This window comes from Mya arenaria, chromosome 14 (assembly GCF_026914265.1).
Source record: "Mya arenaria isolate MELC-2E11 chromosome 14, ASM2691426v1".
Classification (NCBI taxonomy): Eukaryota; Metazoa; Mollusca; class Bivalvia; order Myida; family Myidae; genus Mya; species Mya arenaria.
Window position 1 is genome coordinate 9400489 of NC_069135.1, and position 20214 is coordinate 9420702.

Consider the following 20214-nt stretch of genomic DNA (forward strand, 5'->3'; position numbering starts at 1 on the left):
TTCCAGGTTAACCAATTGACCCTATTTGACAAGAATTCTGCCCATTCAAAGCAATACAATGTCCAGCTTTGCCATTTCCAAGTAAAATAATTGACCCTCTTTGACTAGAAGTCTGTCCATTCAAAGCAAAATTATATCCAGATTTGCCATTTCCAGGTAAACTAATTGACCTTCTTTGTCCAGAGGTTTGCCCATTCATTGCAGACCAATGTCCAGCTATTATTCCGGGTGCCCAATAAGTGCAGGTGTGGTTTCAGAGATCACCAGGCGCCATATTACTAATTTGCCACATGGGTATGCTATTTTACATGCCAGACAAGTCAATACTATCTTTTCTTCATTTATGCCAATCTAGTAGCCATCAAACCCTTTGCAACTTAACCCAAGGTCCAGTGGTGCCCTACATATACAAATGTGACCAATAATCACACACACCAGGGCCCCTAGCTAACGCTCCAGTGACATATAAGTCCAAAATAAAAAAAATCTTATAAGAAAGTCATATAATCCAATGGTTTGTGTTTTATTTGAAAGAAAGATAAAAACAATATTGCATAAAATTGTTTATTATTAGAATTATAAAATAAACTTAACAACCGTTTAAAATTTAGATGAAATGGAAATACACACACACTAAAATCAATCATTGCTTCAATTACATCTTCATCACTGAAATCATACTTGGTAGTCACACAGTCTTCATCGGCATGTTTATTTTTATATTAAGATAATTATAAAGGCATGATTTATACCTTAAGAACTTCTTTACAACAACCATAAGATATATTTGAAAGGAAGCACGGGTAACGTTATGTACATTATGTTACGGATAATACATGTTTTGTTTTGTTTGCAGTATATTAATATTTACAATAAAATACATAATACACTATATAATTGCACAAATAAGGTGCTAATAACTTTATTAAAGTTGAAAACACACATTTTCAAGTTACGCATTTAAAGTTATGAACATTAAATGTCCTGTTCTTCTTGAAATATGGTAATGTTTCATATAAAAATACAACATTAATACTAAAAAGGCTTCCAAAAAAGCTTTCCTCTAAACTGCAAGTTTATTACCATAGATAGCACACATTTTAAGGTAACATAATTCCGGCAACTGATATTTTAAACTTTATTTTCCTCGATATAATACATTACGTAATGGAGATTTTATTTATTTTTTATCAGCATACCATGGCAAATGCTCATTTCTGTTTCAAAACAGATGGATGCACGTACCACTAGAATGGTTACGGACATTACAGCCTGGTGTTCATTAAAGCCAAAATTGCCAAACGGCAGTAAATGGGAAATGATATTTACTTTCAGAAAATCATACTGCACAACAACCCCCGGATTAAGAGTATTGGTTAGACACAACCTAAATGAACAGTCGATTAAAAGTTAAAATGTTTTAAAAATCGGACCGACTAGAAACACCTTTTAAAACGGAATGTCTTGTATATAATCCGTGTGAATTTCAAAAAAACTTTGCGTCAATTGACTGAGAATATCACACCCATTTCCACTTTCCTTGTTATTGGTTTACTTTCAACAGTCTTGGTTGACTTTTCTGAATCAGGTTTATCAATACACGATGCACAGTATCTTCTACCTTTCTCTTGATGGTTCCTCCCACATGTGCATTTATTCCTCTGACAGTCACACTGCTTCAACTGACGCTCACAAGCATCTAGACTGTCAGCAGCATGTCCACTATTGCAACTTCCTGCACCCACCCCGCAGTCGCCACTGTCGTTGCCGCCGCAGCCACAGTCCTCCGGGCAAGAGGAGCACACCCGAACTTCGGTCAGTGGTGGGTAATGCCCTGATACACTTGGGGATGTCTCAAAGGACGCGCTCCCGCTCGAGTTGTGCGAAGACGTCAGAGAACATGCGTCACTATCCGAGTCTTCCTCCGCGAGGCCGCTGTCAGGGGTAATCAAGCGTCTATGGCCATTACTGCCCTCTCCTTGTTCTACGTTGCTGCTTCTGCACGAACTTCCAACTTTACACTCAACAGACCGGTAGGATCGATGTGCACCTGTATCCTTACATGGCGACGATGTGCTGCAAATATATGATAGCATATAATTATACTTTTTTATCTTTGATATACATCGGATTTTTTGTGGTAAAGGTGACGTTTATACATTGGTCATTTTACCCTAAAAGGCAATAACGTATATGAGTAACTCAGGAGGAGCTGGAATCTAAATACTTGAATAGGACTGATGATGTGTACTAAAAATAACACGCAAGAAGCGTCCCGTTCTACCTGTCCTGTGCGTTGCGGGCGGCCTCGGTGTATGCGTGGCTGACGTCGTCCTCTGCGAGACATCCCCGGATGTAGAGGTCGATGTGGTCACAGGAGAGTGAAGACTGCAGGAACAGGTGCAGCGCTGAGTCCGACAGGTACAGACTCTCCCGCACAACCCTGCAAGAGAAGGGTAGCTACAGTCTATACAAAACCATCTAAATGGCAAATAGAAGCACTATTTATTGCACATGTATACTGTTGCTTACAGACTAATGTCTACTCAGCATTACCTTAACGATTGTAGAATATTATTATTGTATAAATTGCTTACAACTTGTGGGCGAATTTTACTTCTTTGCGTGTATTTTAACATGTACAAATGACCAAAAGATCTACATACACGAGCAGCCAATCCTCGAGGTCCTTCATACGCTGCACGAGAAACTGGATCTCGAACCGCTCCTGGGAATGTTTCCGCTCGGGCAGCTCCGGGCACACGCTATGGGGAGATGAAGGTTATGAGAATAGAAGGAGCGTAACAATACATGGTTGACATTAATATGTATTTTATGGCTCGGAAACCGTCTACACATGCTTTTTCTATTGCAGTGTTACAGTAGCTGCTTAAGTTTGTTCCGAACATTTATGAACACACATTCACGTGCGAGCTATTAAAGCTGCACTCTCACAGATTGAAAGTTTTGACAACTTTTTTTTATTTTTTTGTCTTGGAACGAGCCATTTTTTTGCGAAAATCCATGGAAACCAGTTATTTATGTATGTTGACAAAACATTAGATCGCAGATTTTTATATTTAAGTTAGAAAATTGATGTTTTATGCATTTTTTCTTAAACTGTTAGTAACGGTTTAAGCCATAAACATTATTTTTCGAACGGATATGAAAATCTATGATCTGATTTTATGTCAGCACTCATATATCATTGGTTTGCAGATATTTACGCAATAATTTCCTCTTTCCAAGACAAAAAAGAAAAAGTTGTAAAAATTGTAAATCTGTGAGAGTGCAGCTTTAAGGTAAACACCAGTTTGACTGGAGAGTATCTGAATGGCTAGACCGTTGGTATCCGACGATGATGGATTTAAATATAATATGCTCTTTATTATCACATATAAACGTATATCATGGAAAATCCTGTTTATTTCTTGCGAGACACGACTTGCGCTTGAACGTGTACCTACCCGTATGGAAGTTTCCGTTTGCGAGATGCATCTTTCCACGTGAACATTTAGGCCGACAGAATCTCGAACAAAGAGATTTCCTCGTGATTGTGTAGATGTCATTGACATTAACCTTGCATGAGCTTACCCTTACTGTGAACGTTTTACAGGTTTCCTGGATACCGACTTCACGCTGTAAACTTTTACAAACTACCAAACGTAGATGACGACGTGCTCAAACAATAATAGATTTCACGCCCGCGTAGCGTGCCGCAATCTTTCTATTAGAGATAATCGGTCACATATGATTAGGAGATTCCCGCTTACTACCAGAGAGGTTTTTGTGAGATTTCCGTTCCCTACCGGAGTGGGTGGTGAGAGAGTCCCGTTCCTTTCTTGAGAGGGTCGTGAGAGATTCCCGTTCCCTTCCGGTGTGGGTCGTGAGAGATTCCCGTTCCCTTCCAGGCCGATTGTGAGAGATTAACATTCCCTACCGGATAGGGTCTCGAGAGATTCCCGTTCCGGAGAGTGTCCTGAGAGATACCCATTCCCTTCGAGACCGGATGGTTGGAGATCCTGTTCTCTCCTGAGAGGGTTGATAGATGTATGGGTGGGGGAGATTCTCGTCCTTAACGGAGACGGTCGTGAGAGTTTCCCGTTCCCTGGCGGAGAGTGTGGTGGGAGATCTCTGTTCCATGCTGAAGAGGTTGGTGGCAGATTCCCGTTTCCCTACCGGAGAAGGTGATGGGAGATTTCCGTTCTCTGCCTGAGAGAACGGAGGGAAATTCCCGTTCCTTGCCGGAGAGGGTGGTGGCAGATTCCCGTTCTCTGCCAGAGAGGGTGGTTGGGGATTCCAAATCCCTACCAGAGAGGGTGGAGGGAGATTCCCGTTTCCCTACCGGAGAAGGCGGTGGGAGATTCCCGTTCTCTGTCAGAGAGGATGGTGGGGGATTCCCATTCCCTACCGGAGAAGGTGGTGGGAGATTCCCGTTCTCTGCCAGAGAGGATGGTGGGGGATTCCCATTCCCTACCGGAGAAGGTGGTGGGAGATTCCCGTTCTCTGTCAGAGAGGATGGTGGGGGATTCCCATTCCCTACCGGAGAAGGTGGTGGGAGATTCCCGTTCTCTGCCAGAGGGGATTCCCGTTTCCTTACCGGGTGATAGGAGGTGATGGGAGATTCTTGCCAGAGAAGATGGTGGGTGATTCCTGTTCTATGTCTTAGAGCCCGGAGAACGGAGATGAGGGATTATCGATCCTTGAGAGATAGAATGGAGGGATATTCCCGTTTCCTGGTGGAAAGTATGGTTGGAGATTCCCGTTCCCTATAGGAGAGATTGGTGGAAAGTTTCCGTTTCCTTCAAGAGACGGTGGTAGGAGATTTCCGTTTCCTATATGAGAGAGTGCTAAGAGATTATCTTACCTTACTACAGAGGATGGTAGATTCGCGTTCTCCGCCATAGAGGTTGATGGGAGAAAAGCCGGAAAGGATGGTGGGAGATTCATATTCCTTACCATAAATGGAGATGGGAGATTCCCGTTCACTGTCAAATCAGAGGATGGAGATTTACGCAAACTTACCAAAGAGGGTGATGTTTCTGGAGCGTCTTGCGCAACCACTGGAAGTCGTTGTAGCGGCGGCGGGTCCGAGAGGCAGGGAGCGTAAACGCTGGGTTTCTCGTCTGCCAGAAATCACACACAAAAACAATACACATGGTGCCGCTCATTATTGTATTGCATAATGCACAGCAAAATGGGTTCAGAAGTTTCGTGTATTTGCAAAAAAATTCCTTATAGGTTTTCCTTATTGGTTTTGGTTTCACACAAAAATACATGTACAAGTTTAACGGGTCAGGTGCGTAACTTCAACTGTTAAATGAGTGACAGGCCGCCTGGACCAAGGACTGGTCCGCTATTTCAACTAAGTGACCATAACTCCATCAAAAATTGGTAGTTTGTAACATATGTATTTTTTATACTTCGAATTTACTTTTTCTGCAATTTCGGTTTCAAAGAGTAAAATAATTATTATATCAGTGTTATCAGATGCATTACCGTGCACATGCTTCAAAACATGAGCGAGTCCATTTAATAGTTTGAACCATCTTTTTATCACTTACAGCATAATGAATAAATGAATGATGAATTTATAAACGAACAAGTATTATCAAACCGAAAGTTTTATCAAGCGATAATATAATATCACAAAGCACGGTCAAGCCATTTTGAAGCCATATGCGTAAAGTATACCTTCGTAATGAGATCATACGTAGTGAACTTGTCAGTCCGTGGGTTGCAGACACAGATATCCAGATCCGGGCTCATCTCCTGTAACCATGGAAACAATATTAAACAGCGGGCTAGTCTATAAACCGGTACGTGACAGGAGTTCAGTAATTTAGGGAAATTCGGAATATCAAATCGAACAATTAAAAAGCTGATATTTTTACTTCCAAATTATGTGGACATCATCTCGATATAGTAGAAGAAATGCAAGTGTTCGATGTGAAAAGCAAAAGCGGGATGGTCTAGACACCATGCACACGCGTTTAAACGGCGGGCTTGTCTAGACACCATGCACACGCGTTTAAACGGTGGGATGGTCTAGACACCATGCATACGCGTTAAAACGGCGGGCTGGTCTAGACACCATGCACACGCGTTTAAACGGCGGGCTGGTCTAGACACCATGCACACGCGTTTAAACGGCGGGATGGTCTAGACACCATGCAAACGCGTTAAAACGGCGGGCTTGTCTAGACACCATGCACACGCGTTAAAACAGAGGGCTTGTCTAGACACCATGCACACGCGTTAAAACGGCGGACTGGTCCAGATACCATGCACACGCGTTTAAACGGCGGGCTTGTCTAGACACTATGTACACGCGTTAAAACGGCGGGCTTGTCTAGACACCATGCACACGCGTTTAAACGGCGGGATGGTCTAGACACCATGCACACGCGTTAAAACGGCGGGCTGGTCTAGACACCATGCACACGCGTTAAAACGGCGGGCTGGTCTAGACACCATGCACACGCGTTTAAACGGCGGGCTTGTCTAGACACCATGCACACACGTTTAAACGGCGGGATGGTCTAGACACCATGCACACGCGTTAAAACGGCGGGCTTGTCTAGACACCATGCACACGCGTTAAAACGGCGGGCTTGTCTAGACACCATGCACACGCGTTAAAACGGCGGGCTGGTCTAGACACCATGCACACGCGTTTAAACGGCGGGCTTGTCTAGACACCATGCACACGCGTTAAAACGGCGGGCTGGTCTAGACACCATGCACACGCGTTTAAACGGCGGGCTTGTCTAGACACCATGCACAGGCGTTTAAACGGCGGGATGGTCTAGACACCATGCATACGCGTTAAAACGGCGGGCTTGTCTAGACACCATGCACACCCGTTAAAACGGCGGGCTGGTCTAGACACCATTTACACGCGTTAAAACGGCGGGCTGGTCTAGACACCATGCACACGCGTTTAAATGGCGGGCTGGTCTAGACACCATGCACACGCGTTTAAACGGCGGGTTTGTCTAGACACCATGCACAGCCGTTGAAACGGCGGGCTTGTCTAGACACCATGCACACACGTTAAAACGGCGGGCTTGTCTAGACACCAATTACACGCGTTAAAACGGCGGGCTGGTCTAGACACCATGCACACACGTTTAAACGGCGGGCTTGTCTAAACAACATGCACACACGTTCAAACAGCGGGCTTGTCTAGACACCATGCACAAACGGCGGGCTTGTCTAGACACCATGCACACACGTTAAAACGGCGGACTTGTCTAGACACCATGCACACTCGTTAAAACGGCGGGCTTGTCTAGACACCATGCACACGCGTTTAAACGGCGGGCTTGTCTAAACACCAATTACACGCGTTTAAACGGCGGGCTTGTCTAGACACCATGCACACGCGTTAAAACGGCGGGCTTGTCTAGACATCAAGTACACGCGTTTAAACGGCGGGCTTGTCTAGACACCATGCACACGGGTTAAAACGGCGGGCTTGTCTAGACACCATGCACACGCGTTAAAACGGCGGGCTGGTCTAGACACCATGTACACGCGTTAAAACGGCGGGCTTGTCTAGACATCATGTACACTCGTTAAAACGGCGGACTTGTCTAGACACCATGAACACGCGTTTAAACGGCGGGCTTGTCTAGACACCATGCACATTCGTTAGAACAGAGGGCTGGTCTAGACACCATGCACACTCGTTAAAACAGAGGGCTGGTCTAGACACCATGAACACTCGTTAGAACAGAGGGCTGGTCTAGACACCATGCACACGCGTTAAAACAGAGGGCTTGTCTAGACACCATGTACACACGTTAAAACGCGGGCTTGTCCAGACACCATGCACACACATTAAAACAGAGGGCTTGTCTAGACACCATGCACACACGTTAAAACGGAGGGCTGGTCTAGACACCATATACACACGTTAAAACGGCGGGCTGGTCTAGACACCATGCACACACGTTTAAACGGCGGACTGGTCCAGATACCATGCACACACGTTTGAACGGCGGGCTGGTCTAGACACCATGTACACACGTTAAAACAGAGGGCTGGTCTAGACACCATGCACACGCGTTTGAACGGCGGGCTGGTCTAGACACCATATACACACGTTGAAACGGCGGTCTCGTCTAGACACCATACACACTCGTTTAAACGGCGGGATGGTCTAGACACCATATACAAACGTTAAAACAGAGGGCTGGTCTAGACCCCATGCACACACCTTAAAACGTCGGGCTTGTCGTGACACTATGTACACGCGTTAAAACGTTTGGCTGGTCTAGACACCATGCATACGCGTTTAAACGGCGGACTTGTCTAGACACCATGTACACTCGTTAAAACGGCGGGCTTGTCTAGACACCATGCACACTCGTTAAAACGGCGGGCTTGTCTAGACACCATGCACACGCGTTTAAACGGCGGGCTTGTCTAGACACCAAGTACACGCGTTAAAACGGCGGGCTTGTCTAGACACCATGCACACGCGTTAAAACGGCGGGCTTGTCTAGACACCATGCACACGCGTTAAAACGGCGGTCTGGTCTAGACACCATGCACACACGTTTAAACGGCGGGCTGGTCTAGACACCATGCACACACGTTAAAACGGCGGGCTGGTCTAGACACCATGCACACACGTTAACTAGACACCATGCACACTCGTTAAAACAGAGGGCTGGTATAGACACCATGCACACTCGTTAGAACAGAGGGCTGGTCTAGACACCATGCACACTCGTTAAAACAGAGGGCTGGTCTAAACACCATGCACACTCTTTAGAACAGAGGGCTGGTCTAGACACCATGCACACGTGTTAAAACAGAGAGCTTGTCTAGACACCATGCACACACGTTAAAACGGCGGGCTTGTCTAGACACCATGCACACACGTTAAAACAGAGGGCTTGTCTAGACACCATGCACACACGTTAAAACGGAGGGCTGGTCTAGACACCATATACACACGTTAAAACGGCGGGATGGTCTAGACACCATGCACACACGTTTAAACGACGGGCTGGTCTAGACACCATATACACACGTTTAAACGGCGGGCTTGTCTAGACACTATGTACATACGTTAAAACAGAGGGCTGGTCTAGACACCATGCACACGCGTTTGAACGGCGGGCTGGTCTAGACACCATGCACACGCGTTAAAACAGAGGGCTGGTCTAGACCCCATGCATACACCTTAAAACGTCGGGCTTGTCTCGACACTATGTACACGCGTTAAAACGTTTGGCTGGTCTGGACACCATGCACACGCGTTAAAACGGCGGGCTGGTCTAGACACCGTGCACACGCGTTAAAACAGCGGGCTGGTCTAGATAACATGCACACAACCGTTAAAACAGAAGGCTGGTCTAGACAGGTCTAGACACCATGCACACACGTTTAAACGGCGGACTGGTCCAGATACCATGCACACACGTTTGAACGGCGGGCTGGTCTAGACACCATGCACACACGTTAAAACGGCGTGATGGTCTAGACACCATGCACACACGTTTGAACGGCGGGCTGGTCTAGACACCATGCACACACGTTTAAACGGCGGACTGTTCCAGATACCATGCACACACGTTTGAACGGCGGACTGGTCTAGACACCATGCACACACGTTTGAACGGCGGACTGGTCCAGATACCATGCACACACGTTTGAACGGCGGACTGGTCCAGACACCATGCACACACGTTTGAACGGCGGGCTGGTCTAGACACCATGCACACACGTTTGAACGGCGGACTGGTCTAGACACAATGCACAGACGTTTAAACGCCGGGCTTGTCTAGACACAATGCACACACGTTTGAACGGCGGACTGGTCCAGATACCATGCACACACGTTTGAACGGCGGACTGGTCTAGACACCATGCACACACGTTTGAACGGCGGGCTGGTCTAGACACCATGCACACACGTTTGAACGGCGGACTGGTCTAGACACAATGCACAGACGTTTAAACGCCGGGCTTGTCTAGACACAATGCACACACGTTTGAACGGCGGGCTTGTCTAGACACAATGCACACACGTTTAAACGGCGGGCTTGTCTAGACACCATGCACACACGTTTGAACGCCGGGCTGGTCTAGACACCATGCACACACGTTTGAACGGCGGGCTGGTCTAGACACCATATACACACGTTTAAACGGCGGGCTTGTCTAGACACCATGCACACACGTTTAAACGGCGGGCTGGTCCAGACACCATGCACACACGTTAAAACGGCGTGATGGTCCAGACACCATGCACGATGGTCTAGACACCATGTACACACGTTAAAACGGTGGGATGGTCTAGACACCATGTACACCTGTTAAAACGGTGGGATGGTCTAGACACCATGTACACGCGTTAAAACGGCGTGATGGTCTAGACACCATGTACACACGTTTAAACGGAAGGGCAAGTGAAGACACCATGCACACACGTTAAAACGGCGGGCTGGTCTAGACACCATGCACACTAAAACGGCGGGCTGGTCTAGACACCATGCACACGAGTTAAAACGGCGGGCTGGTCTAGACACCATAAACACGCGTTTAAACGGCGGGCTGGTCTAGACACCATGCACACGCGTTAAAACGGCGGGCTTGTCTAAACACCATGCACACACGTTTAAACGGCGGGATGGTCTAGACACCATGCACACGCGTTAAAACGGCGGACTGGTCTAGACACCATGCACACACGTTTAAACGGCGGGATGGTCTAGACACCATGCACTCGCGTTAATAGGGCGGGATGGTCTAGACACCATGCACACGCGTTAAAACGGCGGGCTTGTCTAGACACCACGTACACACGTTTAAACGGCGGGATGGCCTAGACACCATGCACACGCGTTAAAACGGCGGACTGGTCTAGACACCATGCACACACGTTTAAACGGCGGGATGGTCTAGACACCATGCACACGCGTTAATAGGGCGGGATGGTCTAGACACCATGCACACGCGTTAAAACGGCGGGATGGTCTATATACTGAGATCAGACGTTTAAACTGCGGGATGGTCTAGACACCACGTACACACGTTTAAACGACGGGATGGCCTAGACACCATGCACACACGTTTAAACGGCGGGATGGTCTAGACACCACGTACACACTTTAAAACGGCGGGATGGTTTAGATACTAAGTTCACACATTTAAACGGCGGGCTGGTCTAGACACCACGTACACACGTTAAAACGGCGGGCTGGTCTAGACACCACGTACACACGTTAAAACGGCGGGCTGGTCTATACACCTTGTACACACTTTAAAACAGCGGGATGGTCTAGACACCACGTACACACTTTAAAACGGCAGGCTGGTCTAGACACCACGTACACACTTTAAAACGGCGGGATGATCTAGACACCACGTACACACTTTAAAACGGCGGGCTGGTCTGTATACTGAGTTCAGACGTTTAAACGGCGGGATGGTCTAGACACCACGTACACACTTTAAAACGGCGGGCTTGTCTAGACACCACGTACACACTTTAAAACGACGGGATGGTCTAGACACCACGTACACACGTTAAAACGGCGGGATGGTCAAAACACCACGTACACACTTTAAAACGGCGGGATGGTCTATACACCACGTACACACTTTAAAACGGCGGGATGGTCTAGACACCACGTACACACTTTAAAGCGGCGGGATGGTCTAGATACTGAGCTCACACGTTTAAACGGCGGGATGGTCTAGACACCATGTACACACGTTAAAACGGCGTGATGGTCTGTATACTGAGTTCAGACTTTTAAACGGTGGGATGGTCTAGACATCATGGACAAAGGCTTAAACAGCGTGTTGATCTAGACACAATGGACACATGCTTAAACAGCGGGTTGATCTAGACACAATGGACAAAGGATTAAACAGCGGGTTGTTCTAGACACCATGGACAAAGGATTAAACAGCGGGTTTGTCTAGACACCATGGACACAGGATTAAACAGCGGGCTGGTCTAGACACCATGGACAAAGGATTAAACAGCGGGTTGATCTAGACACAACGGACACAGGATTAAACAGCGGGTTGAACTGGACACCATGGACACAGAATTAAACAGCGGGTTGAACTGGACACCATGGACATATGATTAAACAGCGGGTTGATCTAGACACCATGGACACAGGATTAAACAGCGGGCTTGTCTAGACATCATGGACAAAGGCTTAAACAGCGGGTTGATCTAGACACCATGGGCACAGGCTTAAACAGCGGGTTGGTATAGACACCATGGATAAAAGCTTAAACAGCGGGTTTGTCTAGACACCATGGACACAGGCTTAAACAGCGGGTTTGTCTAGACACCATGGACAAAGACTTAAACAGCGGGCTGGTCAAGACACCATGGACAAAGGCTTAAACAGCGAGTTGATCTAGACACCATGGACACAGGCTTAAACAGCGGGTTGATCTAGACACCATGGACACAGGCTTAAACAGCGGGTTGGTCTTGACACAATGGACACAGGCTTAAACAGCGGGTTGGTCTAGACACCATGGACACAGGCTTAAACAGCGGGTTGGTCTAGACACCATGGACACAGATTTAAACAGCGGGTTGGTCTGGACACCATGGACACGGGCTTAAACAGCGGGTTGGTCTAGACACCATGGTCACGGGCTTAAACAGCGGGTTGGTCTAGACACCATAGACACAGGCTTAAACAGCGGGTTGGTCTAGACACCATAGACACAGGCTTAAACAGCGGGTTGGTCTAGACACCATGGACACAGGCTTAAACAGCGGGTTGGTCTAGACACCGTGAACATTAACTTCAACAGCGGGTTGATCTAGACACCATGGACTCAAACTCAAACAGCGGGTTGGTCTGGAAACCATGGACACAGGCTTAGACAGCGGGTTGGTCTAGACACCATGGACACAGGCTTAGACAGCGGGTTTGCCTAGACACCATGGACACAGGCTTAGACAGCGGGTTGGTCTAGACCCAACGGACAAAGGCTTAGAGAGAAGGTTGGTCTAGACACCGTGGACACTCACTTCAACAGCGGGCTGTTCTAGACACCATGGACACAGACTTAATAGCGGGTTGGTCTAGACACCATGCACACATGCTTAGTCAGCAGGCTGGTCTAGACACCATGGACACAGACAGCAGGGTGGTATAGACACCTTGGACACAAACTTAAACAGCGGGCTGGTCTAGACATTATGGACAAAGACTTAAACGGAGGGTTGGTCTAGATATTTTGGACACAAACTTAAACAGCGGGCTGGTCTAGACATTTTGGACACAAACTTAAACAGCGATCTGTTCTAGATACCATAGACACAAACTTGAACAGCGGGGTGGTATGTTTTAACGGCAGGTTGGTCTAATAGCCATATATATGTTTAACAGCGTGTTCGTCTAGAAACCATAGGCCTATGTTATAACGGTATGTTGGTCTAGAAATCATGGAAACAGGGTTGGTCTTGAAACCATGGAAACAATTTAAAAGTGTCGCTTTGTCAAGAGAACAGACATACCTGTATTAAGGGCTGGTTCATATGCATGTATATGGAAATATATAAAATTATTCGTTCGGCCACGCTTCGCTTTTTATCAACAAACCTGAATTATTTAATTTACTGTCAATTCTGTAGTTATTTACTTTCGTTGAAAACGGACATTATAATCTATAATATAGTTTAGTTTAAACATATTTATTTTACAGCAATTGTGAAACAAGTTATTACAACATTATATTAATCACTATCTTTGGTCCGATTTTACGCGAGAGTGTGGTCTTGTGTTGTGGGGGAAACCGGAGGAAACCTACGTGTCCGGCTTGGTGACCACAAACCAAACTCAAATGCGGCCGAGTCGGGAATCGAACCCAGGTCGCCTAGATGAGAAGCGAGTGCGCTAACCACTAACCGGACAACCGAATCTATAATATCGAACCCACTAAACAGATGATGTAACCAGGAAATGCAACATGTTATATGGAGACATACTTGACTCAAGAGCCTGGATGAAGTACATACTTAAACAATGTTGTTAATGAAGAAATCATGCAAGAACTTGTCTTAAGCATCAAGGAAACATTTCCAACAGAACGTAACCCCCCCCCCCCCCTCCAATATGATTATACCCTGCTACTATATGAGCTTTACCCTCTTATTGTATAATTTGGAAGACAAAAACATATGTGAACGGGTACTTACAGAAACAGAAATGTCCTTGCATCCAAACTGTCTTACATTCAGTTGTCCACTGATCAGTAATAAGTCACATGCACCTACATGGTACGTATCATAGTTCAGGTTATAACTAACAGTACATATCATGTGGACGCTACCTTCATCGTAAAGTAAACTGATTTACAAAGTAAACAATATTCCTTCCGTGTTCGAGGTGACAAGTGTTCCGGTTCTTTTTGAGTGTACAAATATGACTCACGTATACATTGTTTGTACGGGAATTTTATAAACAAACCAAACTGGTTTTACGACGAAGCTTAGTCACCTTAATTGCTATTTATTCTTATTTTAATAATTGGTTAAATCGGACTGATTTTAAGACGAATGTCTTTGATCTATACTAATTTTTAATAAGTTAAACCGAACTGGTTTACGACGAAGGTTTTAAGACGAATCACTTTGATCTTAATCGCTTTTTATACTCATTTTACTTCAATAGAGGCACGAGGAGGGGTCCATTTCATTATATTCAAATGAAATCATCATTTATTGTGCCTTCATTATTTTGCTATACATTGGTGTATATTGGAATTAAGTTCGAATTCATTTGACATTGGATGTGTTCGCTGCTATGACTCGACTTCAGATAAAGACGCGACTGACACAGGTGTCTTGAACGTGGGTAACTTTATCTTTTATAAATAAGGACGTGCTTAATCAGCATTCATTCAAAAGTTCACAACCCTTTCTCACATTATTGCAATTTGATGACCGAGCAAGCATTGGTAAAAATAGTACTAATTTAAAAATTAATTGTGGTGAAAGCCTGGTAAAATCTTTATTATGCAATTGCTTAACGCCAATGAAGATGCCAGAAATTACCACCAAGAGTAAACATGGTCATACTGGTTTGATACAAATTTGAACAATTGGGATTGCTCTATTTTTCAAAATATTCGACTCTTAAATTCAGGTTTGTCTCAATATTTTGAACCGAAAGCGTCAAACTTCTTCAGGACAGTGCTGTAAGCAGGTACTTGTATTTGAACTAGTGCGGTTCAGTTTAGATGAAACAATTTTCTAAATATCACAATTTTTTTGTTGTGAAAATAAATCACCAAAAACAAATGAAGATTAAATGTGGTAAGTTTTTAGCTAAGTGATCAACATAATAGCTCGTCCGATGAGGAGGCAGTAGGTTATCAACACCGTTATTAATCAACTATTACGTATTTGACGAGATACAGAGACAATTGCCGTATCAATACAAGACAATTGAAGACAATTTATGCCAGAACTCGCTCTATATCGACCAAACTCGGCCAATATCGACAAAACTCGCCTAATATGAGTTTACTTCGATTTGATTGGCTACAAAACTCGCCTAATATAGGATTTGAGAAATGAGCCAGTTTCATTGGCTGTCGAAACTCGCCTAATATGAGAAATACGCTGGAAATTAATTTTAAAGGTAGCCATTTTGTTTTCCGTTTCCGACTGTTTTGAACATTTTGTGCTTCGTATAAAATTTTTTGGCATACTTGTACCTATTGAATGATTGAACCACGTTGTACGGTTTGATATAACAACTGTATTTAACCCGTTGGTGGATTATGATTTTGTACGCCGACAAAATGGACGGCAAAGGTGAAACATTTGACGTGTTGACAAACGATTTACAAAATTAAGACGGAAATACATGCTTCCTTACAATGTACAGTGCTTTGTTCATAAGTATGTGCAATGTCACTATAAGGATGCATGTCAAAATCAGCAATGTCAAGTCTAGAAAAGCAGACACCATGAATTAACAAGGGATAAATTCGGCTTCAATGTGAACTAAAGGTAAGTTATAAGAATGTTTTTAACTAAAATGGTAATAGTTAATTAATAAAATACTTATTAATTAGGTTAGTTCATATTTGCCCAGTTATTTGTCCTCGGTCAGCTGTATTAGCCTTCGCCCTTTCGGGCTCAGGCAAATACAGCTATCCTCGGACAAATAACTAGGCCAATATGAATCACCTAATTAACAACATTATATTATTTCAGTATATCAGCAGTCAGTCGCTATTTATTTTAATCAGGTGAAGCGGTGGTAATAAACAATGGCTGGCCAAGTTGTCGGGTAGTTAACACAATATTATGTAGACCAGTAAAATATTGTTAGTAAGTACTTACACAAAATAAATGGTTATGCGTCTGAGTCTCATCAATTAACCACTTATTTGTGTAATTATACAACTATACCCGCGCAGAGCTATTGAAAAAGTGTTTTCTTACGGTTGTAAGCGGACCGTGCACGAGAATTTCGAGTAATCCCACTAGCCGATACATTGTATTTAGAAAGGCCATGATAATAATCTAATGTTCATCTTTCGGAAAAATATTTATATTTATCTATTTATAAATCTGTATTTGTTTATTTATTAATGCATTTATTTGCTCACTTATATATGCAATACACTCATCGTCGTATAAGTCAGACACAATTGGTGTTCGTCCTAGCGAAACGGCTTCTTAAATTACGTCTGTAAGGGGATACTTTTGAAGAAAAACTCGTTCTGTATCTATTACGTACTTACGATCTCTATTTATATAACCATTACATAATAACAAAGAGAAAACTAGACATGCTAAAATGACAACACATACCTACATGTACATATCGCTATAATAGCTTCTTATGCGTACTTATTTTAGCGCCGGTAGCAATCGTAACAACTCGGCCATCTCCGGCAAGCTTCGAGAGTCAATTCCCGTTGGCCGAGATGTTCTGATAGCGCCGGTAGGGGCTAATTCATGTTCGATTGAAACTGGAACCAATAAACATCATACTAACAGACTGGTACGGGTACGTCTTGTTGTTAAACAAAAATGAATTAATCCATTACATTATACGTTATCAGTTATTTGGAGATCTTGATGCAATGGATGTATCACCCGTAAAGATCGCTCTTTATTGTTTGCTTAAGATCTCCATGACTTTCATATTTTATCCCAATATCAAAAAGGGTCAACACTGACCATGATCAATGTTAGTTCATGACGATACTTAACCATGATTTTGTTTAAAAAAATATAAATGATGCGTTTCAAAAACAAGTGCATACTTAAGTTGGGGAAAATTTATCTATTTTCCCTGGGAGTAAGATATTATTGGTCCCAGATTTTCCTAATAATATAATTATATATATATATGCCTACTGTGTGTACGCTGTCCATGCTTGAAAAAAGCGCTCACAGTTAAGTCCCAAGTCCGAAACTTCATAACATCTGCTCAACTCAACTTTCTGTCTTGGTTTTAAGCAATTTCCTCTTTTTCACCGTAAACGAAAGTTGTAAGCCAATGGGAATTCCACCAAGGCGATAAAAACGCATATTCAAACAAACTGAGATTGTCGTTCACATGATAACATTTTTGAAGACTGCATGCAAAAATATATGGGAAGATATCAACCTAACATTAACATTAACACTCAGATTGATGGCTTCATAATGGAAAGTGATGTATGTCTATAATTCAGGATTTTCAGCAATTTCTATTACTCTCAATTTAAATTGATAAACATGCTTAAAATCGTTTGGGCATCATTTCTTGTTTCAATCATTGTACTGTATTTTTAAGAGATGTAAACGAATGGCAAATTGATATTCACATATTCGGAAATTTTTCGATGGAATATTCGAAAATTCGATTAATAAAATTAATATTTTAGAAGTTATAGTAAACTATTCCAATAGCTAGTCGCTATGAGGATAACTTCTTATTATTTGTATGTCGGAATATTTTCAGTGCTGCCGGCATACAAGAATTAATAAGAGATGTTTGTCAAACATTATGCCCCCCCCCCCCAAGTTTTAGGGCCATGGGTGCAGGCATTGTCGAGTTCAAGGTCACTGTAACCCGATGACCCTAAAATCAATAGGCAATAAGGGTCATCTAAAGGTCAGGGCCAACCTCAAAATCGCGTTTGATGGCCATAGGTGCAAGCATGGGCGAGCAATCACTAGGACAACCTTTTCGCATTCAAGGCCATTGTGACCCTGACCTTTAACGCGATGATCCCTAAATCAATAGGGGTCATATACTGGTCAGACCCAACCTTCGTGTAAAGTTAGATGACCAAAGGTCCAGGAATTGTCGTGTTTGCATTCAATATCACTTTAAACTTTACCTTTGACCCATGAACCCTAAAATCATAAGGGGTCATCTACTGGTCAGGCCCAACTTCCATGTCATGTTTGAGGGTCATTGGTGCAGGCATTGTCGAGTTATCACTTGGACAACAATTTAGCATTAAAGGTCACTGTGATCTTGACATTTGATCTGATGACCACTAAAATCAACAGGAGTCATCTACTGGTCAGGAAAAGCCTCCATGTCAAGTTTGATGAACATAGGTCTAAGAATTGTTGAGTTATCACTGGACACGCTTTTACAACCTTTTCCCGTTTAAGTCACTGTGACCTTGGCCTTTCTACTGCTTAGGCCCAACCTTCATGTCAAGTTTGTTGACCATAGGTCCTGGTATTGTTGAGTTATCACTCGGCCAAGCTTTGGTCTACTGATGGACTGACCGACATGTGCGAAGCAATATACCCTCTCTTCTTCGAAGGGGGGCATAATTAAAGTGTCAAATAATTTCAGCGTTATCGGTTTAAGTTTTCTTCCTCAAAGGTAAGATATATATATATATATATATCTTTTTATGAGTAACTTAAAACGTTCCTATTACAGGCCTTTTAATCTATACAAACTATATTCTAGTACTTTGTAATTGTTAGATGACATGAAGCAAATTCTTTATGTATGGGCGGAGTGAGCGTAGCGAACTTGTTCATCTTAATCACTAAGAAATTACTTCAGGTCATCTTACTGAATTAGAATCAAAACTCATTGGCTGACACATTGTCACCGCAAAATCTGACGCAGGGAGTGTGTATCAAATGAGTGCAATTTCATTGGCTTAAAATATAAGTTGTATCTTAATAAATAAAGTATATGCATTATGTTTTTTTTGTTATCTGTTCCATTAAAATTTTGAATATCAAAAAAAGATCAAACATACGCTTTCACAGTCACATGACATATGCCCCTGATTGGGCCTGAAGGAAGGATAATTAGAGCACAGGAGATGTTGTTAATAAATATATGCAGCTTATGGCAGCCATTAGTCAGTTCGCATTAAATGAATGAGGGGTAAATGAAGTTCATAGCCAACCTCTCTACCAAGATTGAGGACCGTTGATCGAAGCGTTCTCTTTACATTAATCGGACATGGTATGTTTCTGTTCAAGGTCACTGTGACCCGGTCTTTTGATCTCCTTACCTCATTATCAATATGAAACTATAATTTGTCCTATAATATGGACGGACATGTAAAAACAGTTTGATGTGTCATGGCAAATACAGCATCACGGACTACATCAAAGTTATGTATCAGCATTGTGACTTTCAGATACAAAAGAAATGAGAAAAAGGGGTTCTTCATTGATATATTTTTTTTTCATTTTGAATTGGGCGAGATATAAATAAGGCATCAAGGACGCTACAACTTTCGGTGGTGTTGAAGCAAAATGGACAATTTATAGAACTTTGTATTATTAGTTTATACGCTATCTATATTTTTCTTTTGTATAAGATCTGAGTTAAACGAGTAAATGAATTTCCAAACTCTTACTGATATAAGGAAGCTATATCTACTGTATTATTTATAATATCACCTGGGCCTATGATCAAAATGATAAGATAACAACGAGTTTATAAGGGAGTACCCCATTCAGCATACACTGATGGCCAGTTGCTCAGCTGTTTCTTTTTCAACCTAGGTATAACTTTAAACTACAATAGTCCTGGTTAATTAAAAGTGCTTCTAATCCCTTTGAGTCTTATACATTATAAAATTGATTAAGGAAAATTGAGCTAGCTACAAACAATGCCATGCCAATACTTGAATAAGCTTGGACTGACAATGAGCTAGCTACAACACCATGCCAATTCTTGAATGAGCTTTGACTGACAATAAGCTAGCTAC

At 43.3% G+C, this 20214-nt stretch overlaps 1 protein-coding gene across 4 annotated transcripts; it reads right to left on the minus strand.

Moving 5' to 3' along the window:
• Positions 1 to 550: 550 nt before the first annotated feature.
• LOC128215799 (uncharacterized) lies at positions 551 to 17509 on the minus strand. 4 transcript variants are annotated; one of them, XM_052922401.1, is made up of 7 exons: positions 17384 to 17466; positions 14201 to 14274; positions 5695 to 5772; positions 5026 to 5126; positions 2667 to 2765; positions 2285 to 2443; positions 551 to 2076 (listed from the first exon to the last, which is right to left on the minus strand). In XM_052922401.1, exons 1-7 carry the CDS (start codon positions 17445 to 17447, stop codon positions 1503 to 1505), a joined length of 1149 nt encoding a protein of 382 aa, XP_052778361.1. In that variant the 5' UTR covers positions 17448 to 17466; the 3' UTR covers positions 551 to 1502. The 4 variants fall into 4 exon arrangements, with proteins under 4 accessions (XP_052778361.1, XP_052778364.1, XP_052778363.1 ...); XM_052922404.1 differs by lacking the exon at positions 14201 to 14274 and having other exon boundaries at positions 17384 to 17509; XM_052922403.1 differs by lacking the exon at positions 14201 to 14274 and having other exon boundaries at positions 17421 to 17491.
• Between the last annotated feature and the right edge of the window lie 2705 nt (positions 17510 to 20214).